This window comes from Archocentrus centrarchus, chromosome 7, assembly GCF_007364275.1.
Source record: "Archocentrus centrarchus isolate MPI-CPG fArcCen1 chromosome 7, fArcCen1, whole genome shotgun sequence".
Classification (NCBI taxonomy): domain Eukaryota; kingdom Metazoa; phylum Chordata; class Actinopteri; order Cichliformes; family Cichlidae; genus Archocentrus; species Archocentrus centrarchus.
The window spans coordinates 11,994,507-12,019,004 of NC_044352.1; the positions used below are offsets into that span (position 1 = coordinate 11,994,507).

General features: G+C 39.7%; 1 protein-coding gene across 1 annotated transcript in view; it reads right to left on the reverse strand.

Annotated features, from left to right (window-relative positions):
• Positions 1-24,498, reverse strand: part of dlgap4a (discs, large (Drosophila) homolog-associated protein 4a) — a 101,853-nt gene that overhangs the window by 19,040 nt on the left and 58,315 nt on the right. The window contains exons 2-5 of the mRNA XM_030733495.1: positions 2,903-4,180; positions 2,424-2,659; positions 1,976-2,053; positions 1,266-1,413 (exon numbers count right to left, since the gene is read on the reverse strand). Coding sequence (XP_030589355.1) covers positions 1,266-1,413; positions 1,976-2,053; positions 2,424-2,659; positions 2,903-4,111 — 1,671 coding nt within the window. The 5' untranslated portion in view covers positions 4,112-4,180. The remainder of the gene's footprint in view (positions 1-1,265; positions 1,414-1,975; positions 2,054-2,423; positions 2,660-2,902; positions 4,181-24,498) is intronic.

Genomic DNA, 24,498 nt, shown 5'->3' on the forward strand with positions numbered 1-24,498 from the left:
CTCCAAAGAGTAACCAAACAAATCGATGGGTTGTAAGATGAGTGATGGGGTTGGAATATATAAATGTGGAAATTTCAAGTGTGTGTAGGCAGCAGTCTAAAAGTCTATACCTAGTAATAAAGCTGTAGGCCACTTTACAGTGCGCTGTATTTTTTAACATCAGGATTAAATGGTGTAAAAACTGAACACACCTAAAACCCAGTATCAGGGTAATCATTTTGTTCTTGCCACGGGGTCAGTATAAAAGTAAATCACGTTGCATTGTATGAGTTGCTTAAAATAGCTCTTTCATTGTTGCATGGATTTGTGTTGTCACTGCACAATGGGAAAAAGCGGTGACATTCGGCAGCAACTGAAATGTTTGATCAAGCGACATAAAAAGAAGCAGAAACGAGCAGCAGCAGTTATTTTTATGTTTGGCATTTCAGGAGCAAATACTAATGTGTTGTGTTGTGGGTGGCACATAAACAGGAAAAATTATGCCTCAAAAATCAGCACAATCCAAATGCTAAACTTGAGTACGAAATCCTTCAGTCTGATTGGCTTTAGCCCCATCTTAAATCGAGTCCCTCTATCATTACTTGATTAATAAACATTTCCAAAGATAGTGATACTATTCCATCTCTATGAAAGGTATTTTTGCCTCCAATCCTGCTGATGAAGATGTACAACAAGCTCCCTCAGGTTTTTACTGAGTCATATCTTCCACTTTGACATTCTGCAAACACTCTGTGGCATATTTTTGATTTCTCTAGCTTATTTCCAACTGGTTTATTCATAAACCATCTCTGCATTTTTATAGACATCCATTTAAATATTCTCTCACTGTAGCTTCAAAATTTTGAGTCATGGCAGTCTATTTTTCACACATGCTCTTGTGATTATACATTCTCTTTTCTTAGAGGTGGGATGGGTTCTTGGAATCAGTCAATCAATCAATCAATCAATCAATCAATCAATCAATCAATCAATCAATCAATCAATCAATCAATCAATCAATCAATCAATCAATCAATCAATCGAAATGATGCAATTTAAAACATTTTAAAAGAGTATATACTTCTAAAATTTCTGCATTAAATCCTGCATTAAATATTACCATATTTAAATTTATATTTTAGCTGTTTTTGTCCACTGCTGACTGAGATAAACCAGCACAAACTTCTTCCCTGTGGGTATTTACTAATCTAAAACACCTGAGTCAAACTGACTAATTAAAATGTCAGTAATAACAACAATTAATAACAAAGTGAAGATAGACATACCTGAGTGCCCGAGCCTCTGCCCAGTGTGCTGGAGCATTGACTGAAATCATTGTTCCTGTGGCGTGGAGGGGCCTCCAAAGGGCTCACCAGGCAGTCCAAGTTATCGAGGCTCCGATTAGTGGACAGCTCTTTCAGGGACGGCAGGGTGCTGTGGAGTGAATGTAATAATCAGCCTCTCAGAAGTCAGAGACTGGAATAAGTAAAGGCTGTGTTTAATTGATGATATCCAGGAGAAACCTAAAGCAGGGAAATGTTCCCCTGGGTATTTTAAAATTAAACACAATTGAGATGTGTGGATAGTGATATGTGCTAGTGCTTAAATAGCAGCACAGAGGAAATAATGATACAAGGGCAAAACTGCTAAATAGAATTTTAGAAATCCGCATTTTAATTTATCGTAAAAATAATTTCCTCTGTTCTGCGTTGCCAATTTGGCACTTGGTGTTAGTGAAAATGCATGTGCAACAAGTAACAGGGTGTGCTGGAGGGATTTTAATGGAAAATTTATATGTTTTGAAATCAGGGCTTGAGAAAGTGGGTAAAAGGGCTAATACGCCACTCAGGATACCTGCAAGGTGAGAGGTGGAACCGGGGGCGGAGAGGAAAATTACTGGCAGGGTTAGATTAAAAAAAAAAAAAGTGGTAGAGAATAGTGGTAGGATCACTTAGGGTGGATAGGGCCACACTGCCTGTCTCTAGGTTACACTGACCTCAGATGCTGCATAGAGCATGCACTCTGTAGAGGAGACCACAGATAATCCTCCCGCATGAGAACGTAGCAACGAGGCCTGTCCGTGTGGATGTAGAGGTAAAACACATGGCAAAAGTTCACCTACTGCTTTTGCAGCACATAAAAATTAGAACGTATATAGTTTCTTGTTCCCCTCTTATTAAACTGCATCTTTACCTCCAATGCATACCTTCTATGAGCTTGTTTTGACCAAATGCTGCTGCACATATTGACATTTATTTGTGACAGGATGCTGCCACCTGCTGACTATCTTTGGAGGCATTCGAAAAATACCCCTATAGCAAATACCCCTTCAGGGCCTATTTATCCTTTAATGAATGTAAAGAAAAGGGGCACAAAATCAATAGTGGCAAAACAATGAGCATGATAGTCAAGGTCATATTTTGACTCACTACTGCGGGACTCACTTGCGTGGAGGTGGTGGTGGCTGCTGCTCACTCAGCGAGTGTTGCGTGGCCTTCAGGTAGCTCTGACGACGAGCTGCAGATTTTGGCGAAGGTTTGGGGCTTCCTTCTGAGTCATCACTGTCCTCTAAGTCTCCCATAGCTTTAACATAACTGCCACTGCGCATCCTTCGACAAGGGATCTCAGTTCCTTTGGTCCTTCCGCGACCCAAAGTCCCTGCCCAGTCCCCCAGGGGGACCTGGATTATGAAAACACATGCTTTGTTAAGATACTTTAAAAATTCAGGATTATACAATATCCCTGTATGTACTTCCCAGTGTTTGTGACTCTGATCATATGCAGCAATGGCTTAAAAAAAAAGGAAATATGACTGTGATGACTGTTGTGACTTTCAGACAGACATACACAGAGAAATTATAAATGTATCCATGCAAACTTGTAAAAAATGATGATGAAGATGAATACTCACTAGCCCTCCTACCTGAAGGAACTGTTGTGCCAAGTCTTGGTGGCATGACTTTGATTTAAGCAGGGTCCTGTTGACTGTAGCAGAGCCCTTCTGCAACACTTGCCTGGCTTGGCTAAGTGTAAGAGTAGACCAAGAGCCCCTTTTCACTAGTGTATCATCCTTGCTTCCCCTAGTTCTTCCCTCCTCCTCCTTGGATCCTACTTGTGTTGCTGGGCATGCCAGGAACTTGAGGTCACTGCTGCTTTTGGAGGTCTTGAGAGTATGTGCAGAAATTGTGTTATAGCCCTGTGGAATATGTCTTGGAGGGGCCTGGCTGTCTGACACCGCTCTGCCAAGAGTCATCATGCTCAGTGGGTTGCGGTAACCTACAGCTATAGTGCCAGCTTTGGTAGTGTCAGTGTCCAGGGCATCATCTGAGCCCCAGAGACCTAGTGTATTAGGTCTAGGTCTCTGCTTTTGTCCTTCAGTCTTAGCCCTGTCTTTACTTTTGCTCCTGCGGGTTGGTCTACCACTATCTTCGCTACTTCCTGTAGTCCCAGTCATTCCTCCAGCAGAGCGCCCATTTAAGCTACCCTTGATTGCAGAGTTTTCCAAGGACTGAGACTTGGCAAACAGCTTCTGCACAGAATGCATCAGGTGGCGTATGCGTCCTGGGCTCTCACTGCGTTGCTTTGACATACGGCCTCTATGGAACTGCAGTGTACTGAAGCCATCACGCTGTAAGGGCAGGTGCCTCTCTAGCTGATCCAGTAAGCTGGAAGGTAACCGATTCATCTTGGCTGCTGCTGCAGAGGAGATGGTGGCTGATCCACTAGTGATCATAGGGGCACCAGTCAGGCCCAGACCCAAGCCCATACCCATAGACAAGGAAGTGGATAGTGAACCTGCCCTGCTGCCTTGCCCAACTCCACCACCACCAGCCATACAGGCCTGGGAGCAGTCAATCTGATCAGTCTGGGAGGTAAAATGCAGACGAGGGAAGGTGCTGCTGTTGGACATCTGGCTGAAAGGCAGCAGGCAGTCAGGAGTCAGGGTGGTGGGGCTGGTGGGAGGGCACTGGTGGAGATGGGGGTCCAGAGTGCCATAATGGTTTATAGTAGGGCTCAACAGAAAGGAGCTGTGAGGGTCAGAGCTCAAAGGACACAGAGGCTTCTGGGAACAGCCCGCTGGTTCACACGAGTCAGACAGGTGACGACTGCGGTTGGGTCCTAACCCTTTCATGGTGGCTGAGGTATCACTCTTAAAACATGTCTCCAATTAGCAGGGGTCTACTGACCTGCTGGGCCCATTCTGCAATGAGGAAAGATGAAAGACACATAGAAGCAATTGATTAAACAATTCAAATTGAAGTCTCTGCTGCTGCTACTTAGTAAATGCAGTCTGATAATGTTGTAAAAAAGAAGAAATATAAAACTGTAAGAAGACTTCTGGGCATATTTATGCCATATTTTAGTTACTTCCACTGAATGACTAGCTTTTTTTAAAACCTTGCTTAGTTGCCAGATCTCAAAGGGATGTTTAATTTTTTTTTAATGTACCCATGTTTGCCCCTTTCTAGGGATTATTGACCGTACACAACAGTTAAACAGCCATTTGTGAACAATATAAAGCCTCAGACGAGTAACTCTACATTTGGAGTGCAGTTAGAAGTGTTTATCCTTGTGTGTCTTTGGATCTTCAGAGCAGTAATTTTATATATATATATATATATATATATATATATATATATATATATATATATATATATATATATATATATATATATATATAAACACCTCCCTTGTGTGGTGCATTTCACAGAACTAACACTACTGAGAAAAAAATGTGGAAGGGAGAACCATTGTGTTCTATAGTACTCTAGGTTCCTGCATACTGTAAGTTGTTTTAAATGTCACAACACTAGGTGGCGCACCAGTAGCAAGTGCATAAATAACTGTGTTGCTTGAGGGGAAAATTTACATACACATTTTCCTCTTAAAGTACACTTCAAATGTAATATGTCAAGCTTTAACAAAGTATATGTGTATGAAATATTAAAACAATCCTACTGCACAATAGAAATTTATTGTCATTTAAATGGTCTGAACACTACATAAGCAGTTTTCCTTCAATCACTGTCTCTATTATTCTGCTGCTGAATACATAAGAGCAATAGAGCCACAAGACTGAAAAACAAAAGACAGTAAATCACATATTATTCACAGGGAATAGAAGAAGCTATTCAGTTTACTGTATGAATTGTTTCACTAAAGCAGGAAACTAGACAGCCAGGGGCCCAATATAAGACATCATAATGATGTACAGCCTGGAGATACTGCACTGACAATGCATAGAAGAATGATTTTGTGACTCATACATGTAAATGAGCTTTATATTTAAGAAGTGTCATTTGTTTCCAAAGAAGGAAATGAACCCTCATTTCCACAAATCATTTTTGGTCCTTTGCCATCCTCTCAGATCTACTTACTGTAGTATGAATTGTGATTCCTTCTTTTCCAACTAAAGGGAACAATAAAACTTCCCTAAAACTGAGGCAAAGCAAATATTTTACAGTTGCATTACAGTGGGAACTATATTGGGTGCAATCTGAAATAAAACTTCACTCTGATGCCCGTGTTATTGCTGTAACCAGCAAACTGACAGGGGATGACAACTCTGATGTGTAGCTAATGGTCATTTTTGGGGTAACACTAAATCTAATGTGACCTCCTAGTCAATAATATACACCACCGTTTCCAGTGCAACCACAACAATTTTAACATGACACTTTAGTTGTTTTTTTTTTTTTATCATCTATTACATAAGCTGGATCTCTGTCATAAAGGCAAACATGATGGTCTGACTAAGTGCCTCAGTAACACATCAGCAGGATGACCATAAGCAGAAAAAACAGACACACAATACAGAGCAAATCAAGGAAAAAGAGATATCTGCGGGTGACTGTCACGTGTTCTTCTATCACAGGTTTATTCATCCTTAAAGCTCACTATGAAAAGACAGTAATACTGCATCAAGGTTATGAGAACTCATAATTCACAAAGCAGAAATCCGTGTTGCATTAAAATCGCTCCAACAGATGCTGTCTGTATCAGAGTGGAGTGACTCACCGATCAGTCAATGGTAAGAGCCCTCTCCCACAGCAAGCATGAAATCTTGCCTGGGAGCTGAATGCTGAATGTTAACTGCACACATTTTCATTTTGCTGTGTTGGTTTGTCACTTCTTACATTTCTCTGACCTCCCATACACAATTTACAGTGAGAGAGCAGCCACTTATCTGAGTCAGTGTTCCTGGATGGGCACAGCAGTATGCTGACAAATACACCAGCGTTTTACAACGGCACAGGCTGCTGTAATTCATCTGCCCAAGCTGACTGTAGCCCTACGTGCTCGCGTCCTGTAGGTGACAGTGCTGACAAACTGACACACACCTACACACACTGACACACCAGCACACACCGACACACACAGAAACGTGCTAAATCGCTCACCTACCCATCCACCGCACCAACGAAACCCTGTCAAGTGTTGAGCATCACAGGGGCAAGATGAGAAAGAAATACTGTTCACAGTTCATGTAATTCTGTCACAGGTTCAGTGCATCCGTCTGTCTGTGAGATGGTGGGCAGAAGGCTACTGCATAATTACAAGGTGAATGAATTCTTAGACTGCAATGAAGATAGTGCATATAAGTCACCGTTTCACATACTCACACACACACACACAGATACACAACACTGGTGCGGTCGCGATTGGCTGAAAAAAATATCTTTTTTTTCATTCACTGGGAGCTTCATGTACAGTACTATCATTCAGTATCTAAAGTGTGACCTCAAAAGACCTCAGTATGTACTGTCAGTGCCATACTGGTTGCAGCTGTAGTCTACTTAGGTAGTGTGGTAGGTGATCTTACAGCTTTTTGTGTATTCTGGTCCCATAGAGGTAGTGGAGGTGAATTATAAAAGCCCAGATCTATCATTAGATATAATGGGAAATGAGATATGACAGATAGAACATGTTGTAAATGAGAGTTTACACCATCGTTAGAACATGTGAGGGATTGATGTCTCTGCAGTAAGGATTTATGTATTTGAAAAACACATATCAGTAGTGCACGTTATCTTCCTGAAACCCCACGTCCACAAATTACTTTGCATTTGGCCTTTCTGCACCTTATATTTCTATACATTTTCTGCTTAATAAAGTGTTTTATACTTTGTTAAACTTTTATTGTACTGTACTATAAACTAAACTCATTGTACCCACATGAGGACATACTTTTGTTTAAAAAAATGACTTCCTTTTCAAAGATGATACTTAGTTTTTATTCTTTTAAATTAAAGATGCAACCCAAACAAGAGCTTGGGTCTCAGGAGGTTAACAAAAGAGCATTGAACAAAAACACAGAATATTATTTAAATATCTTGCTCAAAAGCAAATTAAGTAACTTGATAAATGTATGGATGTAATGTAAAACTAAAATGAACAAAATCAATAAAACAAAAGCTGTTTGTTTCATAAAAAGAATATCTAATTTCTAAAAATGAACATTTATAAATATCTTTTGTGTAAACAGCTTGTGAGGAAAATCACATTAGAAGTGTAGATATATTGCCATTTCTGATCATAATTTTCTTCTGCAGTCTGTAACCCCATTCTCCCTGTGACAAATCACACAGCAAAAAACCTATTGTCTTTTTTATCAGCTAAAGCAGACCAAAGAATCACTGCCTGTTCTCCCCAGACTGCAATATACTGTTGAAAAGGTTGAAAGAGCTAAACCAGAGAGCCTTTAAAAAGCACTGGGATGTCTCAAGCTTTACAACGTGTAACATCGAGAGTTCATAATGAGCGCTAAAGTTGGCTTCACACTTGGATATAAAACTGGGTTAGTATTCATGCACAGTACAGAAAACACACTTAAACTCCTATTATGATAAACCACATTTCCCTGCTTGCCAAATTTGCAGACAACAATTCTGGTTTTTTTTTTTTTCTTTTTTTTTTTTTGGCCAGTTGGGTGCAGAGAAAGCACTCTCTAAACACGACATTGACATATTATCACCTTTAAGCTGATATGGTGAACTTGTTAGCAAACAGTTTCCTGTTTACACAGCCTGCAGACACAATCCAGACTAACATTATCCTTCATTTGGAGCTGTGCCGCTGGCCACCTGACAAACTTAAGAGCAATATTCTCTCTTTTTTTTTTAGAAAAACTTTATCCCAGCTAACTCTTGAGATAAATATCTGGTTCTTTATCTGCTAAATGCACAGCTATGCTCACCAGCTGGTTGCTGTTTCTGTTTGGTGCTCAGCAGGTAATGTATAGTGAGCTTTTTTTCACGAGCAGTGGGAGTGATCGGGGGAGCTGCAGAGTTAGGTTATAGTTCTGTGCCTTACGCTGCTCCATGTACACATAATCATTAGATTCAGTACATGCTGATTATAGCTGCTTTAAACTCACTAAAGGAGTTTTGTTTCAGGTTAACTCTCAGTTTAAGTAGAGAATAAAGACATAGACTCAAGAAACCACTTGAATTCTGTAACATCGACAGTGGATCCAGATTATCACCATGGTAAATATTATAGATAGACCACCACACAGTTGTTGCTTCTCTGAATTGTGGTGCTTGGAGATATATAGAAAAGTGGTTTAGCATCCTAATTTATATTCAATAAAAAACGATTCAGTAGAAATGTTACTATGACTCATTATATGTTAAACTGTACTCGGATGAACAGTGCCAAATAGTGAACTCTGCACTGTCAGAAGATACAGTATATACAGGCCTCAAATGTCCTACACACAAACAGATTTCTGGCCTTAAGTGAAATTTTTAATCAGACAGGGTTCTTCACCCACTGATTTATTCAAATATTCCTATTATACAGACTGTTACTGTATACCGTGTGCATGAGTGTATATGTGATTGTTTGAGTTGGCCCCAATACAACATTGGTTTTGCATGCTATTGTGTTGGAAAATCAAAGCCAGATGACAAACAATAAACAAGCTCAAATATTATCAAGGCTGCAGCTTTGCAAACAGAATAAATGCTCATTGTTGGAAGACGTCAGTGACTTCCCAAATACCTTGTGTTAATGTTATTTTCAGAGCTGCCTATGAAGAGAAAAATAAATCCCAGTGGAGAAAAATATTTTTAGGATCCTTTAGGTTATGTGTCAGATTTTTCTACTGCTAAGTTAGAGATATTTTTGATAATTAGGGCACTTCAGCGTAAATAAAATTAAAAAACATAATTTTTACATATATGTGCTGGAGTTTTTAATCCTTCCTTTAGCAATATTCTGCAATCTTTTTTTTTTTTAATTTGTTTTTAGTGGAAACTATATTCAGTAGAAAAAATAAGAAGTTTTTGAATTAAAAAAAATTTTAAATGCATTCAGTAATTTAAGGTCTACAGCAAATAAAACCTCAGTTAAACACTGGGTGGGTAGTTCTACAATATAAAAACAAATAAGCACATGTAGAATAATCAGTAAATGAAGGAAATACTGAGTTTCAATGTTTGCAGGATTGGTACACTCATAAAACATGTATGTACTGGAGTTTAATCACATTTGTCAATGCCAATCAAAGAATTGGGAATAAACTGGAAATTTTGGTGCTATTTGGAGATAGCAAAGCAAAGACAATCTACACATAAATTGATAATATTGGGGTCATTTTACACAATTCACAGTTTAAAAAAAAAAAAAAAAGGTAATTGAGCTCTAATCTAAAATGTACTTTAAAACGCTGTTTAGTCAAAACTGTCCTCAATGGCCAACTCACTGGGATGTTATGCAGACATACAGCTGTCAGATACTGACATACAGCTCCTGTACATGAGGCCTGCTAACAAGCACATATGCTGCAGCCTCAGATGAAGAGTGAATGGAGTGACCTTGCTCTTTGTTCAAAGGGTGTGTATGCAGTATGATTTTTTTTTTATTGCTTCTCTCAGTCATCCACTACCTTTCTGTCCCATACCCTGCTTATGTAGATTAAAAACCACCTAAATTACTGACAATAAAAGGTGAACTATGATCTCTTTTTTTTTCTCTTTCATTTCATTCATTTTCATTCTAAATTCCTGTTTCTAGATTTTGTAAACCCAACTTTACAACAGCATAGACATTCAATAAAAACTTGGAATAAAATGTTATGATAACCAGTGAAAATGTGCCTGTCTCCCTTCACATTTCCACAAGTACAAAGTCCATGCTAACAGTAATAACACTTAAGATGGGCCAACACCATCCGCTATCCCCAATGTGTGGTGAGAATCCACTAATAGCTCGTTTCAGTCACTAAGTTATGTCATTTGGTGCTTCCTGTGGATAAAGCAACTGTTATTCTCTACTGCCCTGGGAAAGCAAGAGCTAAGGATAACAGCACTAATGAGAGCAAAAATTTCAAATATTTATCACAATAGTTTTCAATATACTGTATATTTTGCATGGAACTGAGAAGAATCAGAGCATGTTTAAGCATTCAAAATTTTCCCTCTCATTAACACATTTCCCCGAACCTATTGTCGAATGAACCATTTGTCAAACTGTCAACACCGTTCAATCACTGTGACAGGTACAGTGTGACATTTGGGCTCTCTACATTTCTTCACCAATAAAAAGAAATCCTTAAGTTTAAAATGGACAATTCTCCTTTTTTATGAAGTTAATGTTTTTGACTATTTCTTGGTTAGAGTCAGTTATTTCCCGGAGTCTCACCAGGTGGTTTGACAAATGCACACATTTTCATGTCAACCTGCAGCTGCACTCACAAAAAACAAAGAAAAAAACTCCCTATCTCCCAAAAGCATGGAAAACTTTTGCATCTTGTATGACATGAACAGTTTTTGTTCAGACATAAAAAATGTCATTAATCTTCTCTCTAACAAAAAACTTAATTATAAAAATGTATATTTCTAAAAATGTCAAACTAGTCCTTTAACATAGTAACTGAAAATGTCCTGAAATGGAGAACATCACTAAAGCAAATTACAGAACTAGAACACTTCCTGATTTACTATGTTTTTTGTTTCTGGGATTATCAGTATAATGTTCTGTAACATAATGCAGATATAAGAGTCATTCTGACAGTGTAGCTGTATATAGCCAAATAAACATTAACGTCAAGCATCATTTATAACCTCAGGGGCTGCAGCACAGAGGCATTTTTCTCTGGAAGGGATTTAACTGCCAAGTGTTGGTCAATCACATTACACGAGAAAGCAGGGGCTGTTGAAAGAATCAACTACACTCAGGAAAATTGTACTTAATGTAATGATAAAATGCAATCATAATACAACTTTAAGCTTGTCATAAAGTATTTTTTTTATCCTCAACAAATCTGTCAATATTAGTTTATTTCGTGCTTTTTTTTTTTTTTGTTAGAACAACACTTTAGGTACAATTTAGGTAATTATTAGCAGCTTTGTCTTTTATAAAATGCCAGACGTTACAGATGCAACCTGAAGATTAGACTGTTACTTTAGGACTTGCCATGCATTGAGTATGTCACAGACAGTATAGTAAGACTATGAGAGAGACAGATAGTCAAGCAGATGCGGTATTTTATGTTACAACAAAATCTCAGCTGACAGCTTTTGTACCGTTCCCCTGTATTTACGGAAGGTAGAAGTTTTCCAAAGCACCTTCTTAAGTCATTCAGTGACTGACTTGTCAGGATGGCATGTAAGCACGCCTTCAAAAATCTGAAAGAATTTTCCTTTCACATTGCTGAACATGGAGGCTGCTGCTCTCAAAACGTGAAGCCTACTGAAAAATTCAGACCTAGAAGCATTTGCTGTTCATGGGATTCTCATCAGTGCTTTGCCCATTAAAATGATCCCAATGCACTGCTCTCCCTCGTTCACCACTGCACACACTGAAGTGTAATTAGAGTGAGATGTTGCCATTTCCCTTGAGCCATTTCCCATCCTCGTTGTACTGCTTCTGGTTCTCTTCTGTGTGTTTTCATTTGGTAACATCTTGTGCCAGCACTTCCGCACTGCTTCACCACAAAGATTCACTTCAGTGATTCTCCAAGACTGAACATCACAGTGCTAGACAGAATAACATTTACGGTGTTCATTTTAAATAGAGGATGTAATGGCTAATTGGCTAGCACACACAATGATGTGCAAAGCTCTACCAGCAACGATGTGCAATCTCAAAAAGATTTAACTATTTTTTATGATTATATGCATGAGAGCAAAAGTCAAATTCTGGGTTTGAAAAGAAAACTGTATGTTTGTTCTTTTCATGAAAAAAAAACAACCATAAGCTGTAGGAGAGCTGTGAACTTTCCTCCCTGTCAAATAGACTTAGACACTGCAATGCTCTCAGGCAAAACAAGAAATAAAGGACCCAATGCTGCACGCATTAACCTCTGCAGTCATGTGCTGTTGTGTCATGCATGCTAAGCCTGCACAGCCTAGTGTCTACATTGTTAAAACATACTAGCCATAAATTCAGAAAAAAACTTGGGCTCTGGGCAATTATTGCATGCGATTGGTTAGTAGCTGGCAGGGTGAATCGTCCGCCAGCACAAGTTTAAAATGCTGTCAAATCTTTAATAGTCCTTGGGGGGGGGGGGGGGGGGGGGGGGGGGGGGGGGGTTTAGCGAAGAAATTCTTCAGTCTACACTGGAAACTGAAAAGGCAGAACACACAGTACTATGTCAAAGGAAGCACAATGGGTCTGGTTGAGCTTTGTTTGAGTATTAAACTCAAATGTTTAAATCTGCTTTCTGGTATCACTCTCTGTACAAGTCTATATTACTAGCCAATTGGATTTCTAACCCATTTTCAGACTATTGAGTTTCGTTCTTTGCAGGGTGGATTGAATCTATCCATTTGATTGTGAACTCTGAGTGATTTATCTTTTCAGTACTAGCTGACCCCTAGAGTGGGACTGGATTTTCTCCAATATGAAGCAGAACAGTGACCTTAAATCATGGGATTTCATGTCCAGCAAAATAATGATCCCCACTGTGCCTACTCAGTTCTTCACGAAGATGTGAGGGATTCTTATAAATTGGTTAACATGGTACCAGCATTTGAGCCTAAATAATACTAATAATACTAATAATGTAAGTTTGTCTGAAATTTGACCAATTCTGTAATTATTCAAATACGAAAAGCAAAATATTGCGTCGGGCATTTGTAGTTGCATTACCATAATTCACAACTGCAGCTACATCATATTGCAGCCTGGGGTGTCATATTAAACAGATTTCTCACAATAGTCCAATGTAAATCCTGTGGGAGGCAAGCTCAGGCCAGCTGAACATTCCCTAACTGCTCAAATTGGGTAATGTGCTAAAACCAAGATTAAATTAATATGTTGTTTTGGTTTCCGTGGTGTAGAGGGATTAGAGCATCCAAGAGTATCAGGATTTAGGTTTCAGTGTGTACTGCACCTGACCAGAGAGAGCAGTTCAACAGCAGCAGTCAGGCCTGAGGAGGAGCATATCTGTTCATTAAGAGATACACTTAAACAAGAGCAAAAGCTGTTGTGAGGATTACGCCAAGGTCATATTTAATATGCAAAGATTTTATTTAATTTTTTCTTTTACAAAAATACTGCAAAATGGTCTAATTACAGTGAACATCAAAGCTATACAGCCAGCAAGGAGAGTCATGGGATCAAAAGAAGCCACATGATCTCATTTAAAGATTTTGGCACAGCAGTGTTTTTTGTTTGTTTTAGTTTGTTCTATAAATGGTAAGATATTTTTCTAATATTACTCTGGATTGACATTTTGGCATAAGATTACTGGTAATCCATCCAGTACAGGATACAACTTTTCATGGATTTAAAAGCAAAAGGAAAACAAAAGAATCCCCAAAATGTTGATGTGTCATAGATTCATTTTCTGTGGATCACAAATGTTCATTTAAACCTTTCATGCCATCCATTTTCACTCATTCAGGTCCAGTTCACGGGGGCAGCAGTTTAAGCAGAGATACGTCCTCCAGCTCTTATGGAGGTATGCCGACATATTCCCAATGCACCCCAGACAGGTAATGTCTAATACTGAAAAACCTCACTTAGGAGGCATCCAGGAGGCACCCCAGTTAGATGCTGGAATCACCTGAGTTAATTACTTTTCATTTGGAGGAGCAGTGGCTCTGATCTGATCTGCACCAAATGATGGAGTTCTAGTTTGCCAGTTCACTGTGGAGGAGAGGTTTTGCATGCCTGACTGACTCCAAGGTACACTGATCCTGCGTGAGGGGCTGGATAAAGTGTGCTCAAAAGACCTTCTATGAAAACCACAACAAGGTACCTGCTCCTGAGAGAGCAGCTTGTTGGTGAGCTTCAGGTAGGCAAGGGGCAAGACAAAAGCTTTCAAAACTTCTGGTGCTAGCATGGCTAAAATAGTGCAAATCTCATTAGAACAGTTCCTGAGCCCCTGCCAATAGTGGGTGGATGAAACAGGCCATCTTTTTTATCAGCTGTGAGAGAAAACTGAAGACCCTTAAGACTACAGCCATTCAGACAGGGAATCATTGGTCACAGGGCCAGCTTAGCAGAGGCTGAGAGGCAGCATCAATGACCAGGGTCACTTGTCTGTGCTTATGTAGGCATAAACACTTTTGTCTTTTGTACCAGAATGATATTTGATACATGTGGATGAAAAATATTACTTGATAAAATGCTGGGTGGTCAGGGCAAATGTGGCTAAGTGCTGATGCACTTATTTTATGTATCTGTCATTCAGTGTATTAGAATAAGCACAAGGTCACAGCTGACAGTGAGGCAAGGATACTAAACAGCTTCAGTTTGTTGGCCATCTTAACGCAGTGTGAAATCCCTGGCTGACCTCCAGGTCCTTGTCTTTGTCCAGAGCTGAGAGGGACACCTGAACAAAGTTTCCAGATTGAGTGGTTTTAAGACAGACTGGGCTATTTTAGGCAGAACAAAATGTGACCCTTTACTGAGGCTCACTAAATTCAAAACAATAAATCCAAAAATGGAGGCAAAACAAAGTCTGAAATCCAAAGGAAGCTCAGAACACTAGGAATTCCAGGAATAAACAAAGGAAACCACACAGGGACCACAGTATGACACAAAATGAGGGCATATATAGGTCAGGAGTTTGAATCCCCCCTATCGTACCCAAGCCTTCCTCTAAATATGAGCAAGAGAGATATAACTGAAGCCATACAGGCTACAACAGATGCTTGGCTATAAGAAGCAGTATCATCCATGGAAAAGAAGATGAGAGGTTAAGATCAAGGCGGCATGGAGGGAAGTTAGCCAGCTATCAGAGCTGCAGAATGGTGTAATGAAGAAAAGGGTGCCTGAGAAGTATGACAAACTGTCCATGCCTGAGGCCTTAGAGTTTGCCACGCAAAGACTCAAAGCCTGGCAAACCACTTTAAGAATTATACCAGAGACATAGAAGCCAGGAGATTAAACTAGATGTTCTTCACTGAACTATCCAAGGTGTACTCTCAGTGGCAGGGGAACAATATGAGAACAGCACCCCCACCAATTCTGGAACTGGAACAGTACTAGAAAAGCATTTGGGAGAAGGATGCAACACACCACGACAATGCTCAGTGGCGAGTAGATCTAAGAGCAGAGTACAGAAACCTCCCTGAACAGGCTCCAGTAATCATTGCAGTGGCAGACATCCAAGAAAGAGTCTCACATATTAAGTGTTGGACAGCACCAGGCCCTGATATGATTCACACCTACTGGCTAAAGAAGTTAACTGCACTCCATGAACACCTGGCAGCAGAAATGAACCAGCTGCTAAAGGATAAGACATACCCAGAATGGCTAAGTAAAGGCCAGACAGGCCTCATCTCCAAGGATCCTAGGAGGTACAGGTCCAATCCAACTACTGATCAATAACCTGCCTCAGTACAACATGGAAGCTCCTGTCATGCATCATAGTGGCTAAGATGAACAGGCACATGGCTCAATACATGAGTGGGGCCCAGAAAGGAATTGGCAGTAACACCAGTGGAGCAAAACACCAACTACTTGTTGATCACTCGAGACTGTAAGACCAGACTGACCAACCTGTGCACCACCTGGATTGATCACAGGAAAGCCTATGACTCAATGCCTCACATGGATCCTGCATAGAACTATACAAGATCAACAGGAACCTAAGAGCCTTCATCAGGAACTGAATGGGGATGTGGAGAACAACACTAGCGGCCAACTTCAAGCCAATTGCAAAAGTCATTATCAACTGCAGGGTTTACCAAGGAGATGCTCTGTCCCCACTGCTTTTCTGCATAGGCCTGAACCTCCTCAGCCAGATCATTAACAAGACTGTAAACATCAGTTGAGGAGTCAGCTGAATGGGAAGAATAAGATCTGGGTAATCAATAACTACATCCTGCCAGTCATCAGATACCGTGCTGGTATAATAAGCTGGCCGAAGGAGGGGATAGAAGCCACTGACATCAAGACAAGAAAGCTCTTTACATGGAGGGTTTCACCACAAATCTAGCACCCTGAGAGACCAAGCGTATAGGCTAGACAGAAGGTGGCCGAGGACTGGTTAGTGTCAGAACCACTATTCAGGATGAAACAACAAAGATCCATGAGTACATCAGGAAGATGACTACAATTGATCATGTGCTTAGTGAATACCTCAGGCAGCAGAAACCCCAGAAAGAAGAGGAGAAAGAACAGTGACCATCATGGAAGGACAGACCTCTGTGCAGTGTATACCACTGGCAGTTAGAAGAAGTGGGGGACACTTTTTATCAGTCAAATCTAGTAACACTGCTTGTAGTTCTTCTAGCATATCACACACTCTGTATGTACCAGAACATGTAGTTGGAGGAATGTTGTGTGACAAAACATGACATGGAATTTGTCTGATCGCATCAGAACAGATTCTCAGATATCATAGAGTATGCCCGTTGAACACCCATCAGCAGGCCGTCAGTGCAGTGATGATGAACTGGAGGTAGACTGAATACTCTGCCTTGCTAGTATGGGCATGTCTCACAGATGACGCGCTGTAGCTCCATCTTGGGAGAGTGCTGGGAGTACTTCCATTGCCTCTGCTGCCATCTCACAGTTGACAAAAGCTCATCACTCATTGCTCTCCAGCTGGTCTGTGATCCCATGCATGCTTGACACCAAGGGACATGAAGCTGAGTAAATGTGGATCAACGAAGATGGGGAATGATGGGCAGCATTTAGTCAGTGCAGTGTCAGACTAATTTATCCTTGACTATGCTGTCATCTTGGACTGGAGATGAGTGGCTAAGCTTATGGAGTGGGCAAAGTGAAAATAGAACATCTTTCTGTGGGCTTAGAAGCTATACTTCAAGTTCCTAGCAACACAAGCTTAAATGTATGTTACACAGCTATTCTTTTTTTTTTTTTCACATATAATCAGAGTAGTGTTTTTCTCGCAGCATTGTAGATTCAAGTTGATAGACACAGCACAATAGAAAAACAATCCTGCAAATATAAATGAAACCATGTCACTCACCAGCATGGCTCATCTTCATTCCCAGACATGTATACTGTACACACACAGCTCATGATGTGCTTGGCAACACAGTGAGATTATAGTACAGTACATCTACATATTTAACGTCCACAGTGATGGAAGGAAGAGCTGTTTCATTATGAAAGAAAAAGCCTTCCATAGTTAAAGCTTTAAGAACAGAACAGAAGCGAATAAAGGCATAAAATAATAAAAGGCTTTCACTCATCTATTACAAATGGTCAGACAAATTAAATCTGACAGACAGTGAAAATACTTTTCTCTATTGTAATATTTGTAGATGGGAATTATCTATATTAAAAAAAAACAAAAAGATGACAAACATCACCTAACAATAAATCATGAATTTTTAATTTCAACAAACCTTAACTAAAACAGGCCTTTGTCGAGCTTTGAGCAACCAAAACAATTTGATAAAGCAGACAACAGGGGTTTTTTTTGGTTTTGTTTTGTTAAAATAGGACCTTTGTTGTCACATTTACACCATCAAACATGCATTTAAGTTGTTTAAAGGTTAAAATAAATGATGAGTATCAGTTTGAAATGTGGAACTAACAGCATTCTCCATTATTAAATGTCAACCATCAATCTGCCCGACCTCTTTCCTATGCGTAATTTGTGGCTCTATAGGTGCTGTATGTCACCTTTGCAACATCCAGTGAAATGTAAAACAAATAACAATCCGCTACAGTTGTGGTGAAAAGAAAGCTTGCAGAACCACCCTTAGCAGCAACTTTGGATCAGTCTCTCACATTGCCGTGGAGGAATTTTGGCCCGCTCTTCTTTACAATGTTGCTTCAGTTCATTGCCACAGCAACATTCCCACATCATTCCCACCACAACATTTCAGTCAGGTTGAGGTCTGAACTTTGACTGCGCCATTGCAACACCTTGATTCTTTTCTTTTTCATCCATTCTGTTATAGATTTGCTTGGGATCACTGTCCTGTTGCGCGACCCAGTTTGGGTCAAGCTTTAGCTGTTGGACAGTTGGCCTTATATTTGAATCTAGAATGCTTTGGAGGTGTTCATGGTCAACTCAATGATTTCAGAGTGCCCAGGTCCTGTGGCTGCAAGGTGAGCCCGACTGTTTGGTTTTCACCATACATGGTGCTGTGCATTATGACCAAACATCTCCACTTTGTTCTTGTCTGTCTGAAGGACACTGTGCCAGAAGTTCTGTGGTTTGTTCAGATGCAATTTTTCAATCTTCAATCGTACTGCCATGTTCTTTTTAGAGAGGAGAGGCAACCATTCCAAAGAAAACATAATTGTTTGGTCTTTTTCTGATTTTACTGTCATAAACTTTAACATTTAATATGCTAACCGTGGCCTATAGAGTCTGAGATGTGGCTCTTGGGGTTTTTGCAGTTTCTCTGACCACTGCACGCTCTGACCTTGCTGAAAATTTGCTGGGACTTCCACTCCTGAGATGATTGACAAGAGAAGATTGAATGCTTTCCACTTGTGAATAATCTTTCTCACTGCAGAATGATATGCTAATGCTATTTAGTTTTTCCACACACTGTTTCTGCTATTTAACTTAATTTTTGTTAAATAAATAATGACAAGGCATAACCTGGCATGTTTTGTAGTTCATGCAAAGACATCTGAAAGTGTAGCCTGGCTGTTATATTTGTCTGTTTTAAAGATGGAGAAATCACTCGTAAATGGGATAAAATCACCTGAGATCAGGACATGTGGAAGATTGCAGTTTAACTCAGGATCAGCTAACTGTCTAGCTGTCAGGGGAGCATGAAGAACAAGGGTAACAGGGTTATGGCAAGCCAGCCAGAATTAGATTAGCCTTTAGTGTGGATGCCGAGAAATCTGTGGTTCCATTTTTAAGTTGTTTATCCACTAAAAGCTTAAATCCAACTGAAATTACATTTAGCTTTCCTCTTTTGCAGTCAATAATAACATCAAGTGAATATGGGAATAGACGAAAGTGACATTTGCATAGCTTTGCATGCTTTTTAGTGTTCTGTAACTGAGCAGCTAATATGTTGTCTAGCTTAAAAGTGACTTATGCAAAGAGTTTTCCAAGAATGTGAATATGAATAATTGTTTACTCAGGAAAAGATGTGTTCATGTTTGCTACATACACAGTAGAAAATAGCTGTAGAAATACAGGAAATGGTGTACAGTAATGCACCTTTTTTTGTGAATACAGCTGACTACCATAAATGCTGATGCCTTTGAGGATAAATAATTAACAGCAAGTTGCTGTATACAGTAGCTTGCTGTAGCAGTTATACTGTTAGCTGCAGTATAATTCAGTATGTTTTCTTTGGCAAGAGGAAACACTGATGGGAAAGTAAATGCACAGCGATAAGTGTTACTTCAGGAAGAACACTGCTCTTGCTAGCAATGGGTTATGTGATTAATCACATCTGGGTGATGTTAATTTTCAAAGTGTTTTTAAAATGTTTAATGCAGAAGTATTCTTATAACCTTGGATGCAATGAGTTGAGGGAAATTGCAGCAAACTCCTGTGACAGTGCAAGAAAGTTAAGTTACTGTAATCAGGGTACATGACCAAGGACTGAGCAGCTACCTTCTGAGCTGAAAACTGAAGCCTATACTGAAGTGCTAGAAACTGCAGTTCATCTTATGGTCACTTGAGTCTGGCTTTAAAATTGAGTCACCACAGATTCCCATTTTTATAATCCTACACGTTGCAGCATTAAAATGTATATTTATGGCCTGGTACAATAAACAGCTTTAATTGTTATGGATAGTTTCCCTGCTCATTACAACTCTAGAGGAGTTTAAAAAAAACAAAACAAAAAAAACTCATCAACCTGCATACTGGAGTGGGAGGTGTTTCTGCTTTGATTGACAGGCATCCCTACATAGGCCACTGGAGCCTATCAGCATCTGCTAGGCTTCACCCTCACTAATTGGAATCACTGAACTGGACCTCTCCACTGTGTGTGTGTGCTGTTGTTGTTTTTCAGAGCATTTTCATGGATTATCTGACAAATATTATAGGAAGCTTTGTGGTGTATACCATGCCAGAATTATGTGCTACAGTCTTGGTGAATGAAATTCTGGTGTTTATGGTATTCTGGTATTAGCACGATGTGTATGATGCCTCCTTACAGTTAGGGATGCAGCTTTCTAACCAAACTTGCCAAGGTTAGCTTAATCTCCCCCCACCCTTTCATCCAAATATGGTAAGTTCTGGCTCAAAAAAAAAATATGGCAGTGGCCAAAATGTTACTGTTGAAGCTTCAAAATGTTCAGTGCAAAACTAGTATGTGACGTCATATTGCAGGGGTCATCAACTACGTTTGTCCAAGGGACGGAATTTTTCTTGGTAGACACTGTGAGGGCCAGATGCTTTTGAAATAAAAGATAAAATGAATATTGTATCCTAAGTAATATATTATCATTTGATATATTAATTTTCATTTCAAATTTATGCTATATTTAGTGTGATGTGCAAGCCTTGCACTTACATGTTCTTCTCTGTTATGGAGACACAGCAATTGTGCGCAGCTGTGCTCATTATACATATAATATATGCTGTCAAGCCACCTACCCACCCAGCTTGCACCGTCATCTGCCCCCCATGAGCAGAACATGTGAGGGACCCTCACAGCAAAGGAGAAGACGGAAGCCCCACGCAGCCTGGGGAGTACGGTCGGCAGCCAGTAACAATCACCAGTGAAAATCTCATTATGACTTTTACATTCTTTAGCTGGTCAAGTTTGATCGCCTAACATTTCTACACAAAATGACACTAGACTCACCTACAGCTGTGTTTGCAATCTGATCATCACCAGCAAAAGCCAGGTTCTAGGGATACAGAGGCTTTTGACAACACACAGTCAAGTCAGACTAATCAGAGACGTGTATTTAACAGGTTATGTCATGACATGATTTGATTGGCATCAAATCATGTGAGTATGTGAGGAAAGGAATCTTGTTGTTGTTATCTCATTTTTGACGGAGGTGGTGTTTAGCAGCATTTGCGTCTGAACTCTTCATATTTTTTCCCTCCTCACTAGGCTAGTCTTGATTTCAGGGATATTCGGGGGCTGGATGGAAAGCTCAGGTGGGCTGGATGTGGCCTGTGGGCCGCCAGTTGACGTTCACTGTCAAATTGGCTACTGTCAATGGCAACTACACAAATAGACTATCCCAACAAAGAAGTCTAACAGACCAAAAAAAACCAAACAAAAACATAATTACATTTTTGTTGGATTTTAAGATATGACAGTAGCTGAAAAGGCTGCAGACCAAAGCAGAGGACATGTGTGCAGCCAGATAGCCAGATAGCCAGATGGCCCCGTATGGCAGCTTTTAAAAGAAATCCATAAGGGAAGTGAGAGTCCAGCCCTGTGAGACTGTTTAAAGCTGTAGGATAGAGGGTTGACCTGCACTCTTCTCCTGGGTTTTATTTGTCTCCCTGAGCATGCTGATGCCCACAGAGACAGAGCTGTGTGTTACAAAGACAGGTGTGTGTGGAGTGGAACACAGGATCACATAAATTACTGTCACCAAACCAGACATCTGGATGAGCTGGATGAGTGACTGAAGAAGTTTTGTTTGATCCTTGTTGAGCATGTCTGAGCTCCTTATCAGAGTCAATAACTGTGCACCTTTTTTTCTTTAGGTTTGTGTCATAAAAGTCAAACTACTACAGAAGATAATGTACGTAGCAAAGTATTGATTTTGGGTTTGGGATTTTCTTTAATACACTCTATTGCCAAAAGTATTCGCTCGTCTGCCTTCACACGCATATGAACTTGAGTGACATTCCATTCTTAATCAATAGGGTTTAATATGATGTCGGCCCATCCTTTGAAGCTATAACAGTATAACTTCAACTTGTCTGGGAAGGCTTTCCACAGGGTTTAAGAGTGTGTTTATGGGAATTTATGACCATTCTTCCAGAAGCCCATTTGTGAGGTCAGACACTGATGTTGGACAAGAAGGGCTGGATCACAGTCTCCGCTCTAATTCATCCCAAAGGTGTTCTGTCAGGTTGAGGTCAGGACTCTGTGCAGGCCAGTCAAGTTCTTCCACACTAAACTTGCTCATCTATGTCTTTATGGACCTTGCTTTGTGCACTGGGGTACAGTGGTGTTGGAACAGGAAAGGGCCATCCCCAAACTGTTCCCACACATTTGGGAGCATGAAATTATACAAAATGTCTCAGTATGGTGAAGCATAAAGAATTCCTTTCACTGGAACTTAGGGGCCAGGTCCAACTCCTGAAAAACAACCCCACACGATGTTTACACTCGGCACAATGCCATCAGACAAGTACTGTTCTCCTGACAACCGCCAAACCCAGACTCATCCATCGGAGAAAAGTGTTTTATTACTCTAGGGAACACATATCCACTGCTTTGGAGTCCAGTGGTGTCATGCTTTACACCACTTGAGTTTCTGTTGTTCCCAGTCACTTGCACTTTGTTATAATATCACTAACAGTTGACTGTAGAATATTTAGTAGTGAAGAAATTTCACAACTGGATTCTTTTACAAATGTTTGTAGAAGCAGCCTGTAGACCCAGGTGATTGGTTCTATGCACCCGTGGCAAAGTGATTGGAGCACCTGAATTCAATGATTTGGATGGGTGAGTGAATACCTTTGGCAATATAACATATCTAAAATCTTTTACAGACATCAAAGCAGGTGTTTTGAGTTACTTTTTAAAAAAAATATTTTCCTTCAAGGTTTTGGTTTCCTTCATTTGTTTTATTCTTCAAAAATGTTTATTAAAGTTAAACACAAGACCAATGTGGAAGACTTATTTACTTCTGTCATCTAGTTTTCCTTTCATTGTTTGGTAAAAGTAAAAAAAAAAAAAAAATGCATTATTATGTTTGTGAATAATAAACACTGGTCACTAAACTTGTATTTTAAACTTAAATTTTAAACTTGTATTTGTATTTTGTATTTAAAATAGTATTTTTTTTCACATTAATACCTTAAGTAAAGACAAAAAATATATGGTCTGAAAGTGTCCAGACAGAGCCTAATAAACACTCGCACATATGAATACTTTGTGTATTGACAAAAAGCTGGCATTAAAACACAAAACACGCAGACATTCATTAAGCTCTAATCTGTGTATGATTTCTTTCTGTATGACTCTATGACTGACGCCGATATCAAACATTCACATCATTGTGTGCACGCAGAATAGAGTATTAACATTCATCTCAGAAGTCTATTACTGATTCTCCCATTGTCACCACCACTAACAGCTATGGGATTGTGCGGTCGAGTCACAATGCTCATGACAACAATGACAAACGCTTGGCTTGTTTTTGCGCTCCAAGCATCATATCACCACAAAGCAATTCCACCAACACAGCTCAGCCTTGACAACAGCATCTTACTTGTCTCCGAACAAAAATAAATTACAAAAGGTTCCAAATGTGCTGAACATCTTATTTAGCAAACAATGCCAGTAAAAACTTTCCAAATGAGCATCTGAAGCCCCTCAGAGATTGTAGTTTCACTGAAGGTTATCCATCTGTAGATACATCTGCGTGCCTTCTGTTCTTTACATGTGAAACTGCATCATGTAGACTCAAAGTGCGATCAAAGCTGAAGCTGCAGGTCTAGGTTCAGTATTGAATGGTTATGATCCCTGGCTTGCATGCATGGTGACAGGTTTATCACCTAGTTGTGCAGCTCCCTTTGGCTCTAAGGAGTTAATAGAGACCAACTTAAATTTAAAATTGAGTGATTATAGGACGTGTATTCACCAGATGTCCAGTTATGGTCAGTGAGCAGTGCTGTACATAGAGCATTATACCTTTTTTGAGTGGAAAATTTGTGGTTCCAATATTCAGTCACGTGAAAAGGAAAGCACACTTCTTTGACTTCTAAGGTTTTATGTATCAGGACATAAGAATAAAAATCATTCAGTCCTTTCATTTAAAAAAATTATTTAAATGATGAACAACAACACATGAAATTCATGTGTCATTATTTATTTAAACAAGGAGTGAGCCAAAATACAGAAACTGTGTGAAAAACTAAGCACACCCCATGATTCAACAGCTTTTAGAAAAACTATTAGCAGCAATAGCAAGAATTAGTCATCCTTTCCAATTGCTTCTCTAAGATCATTG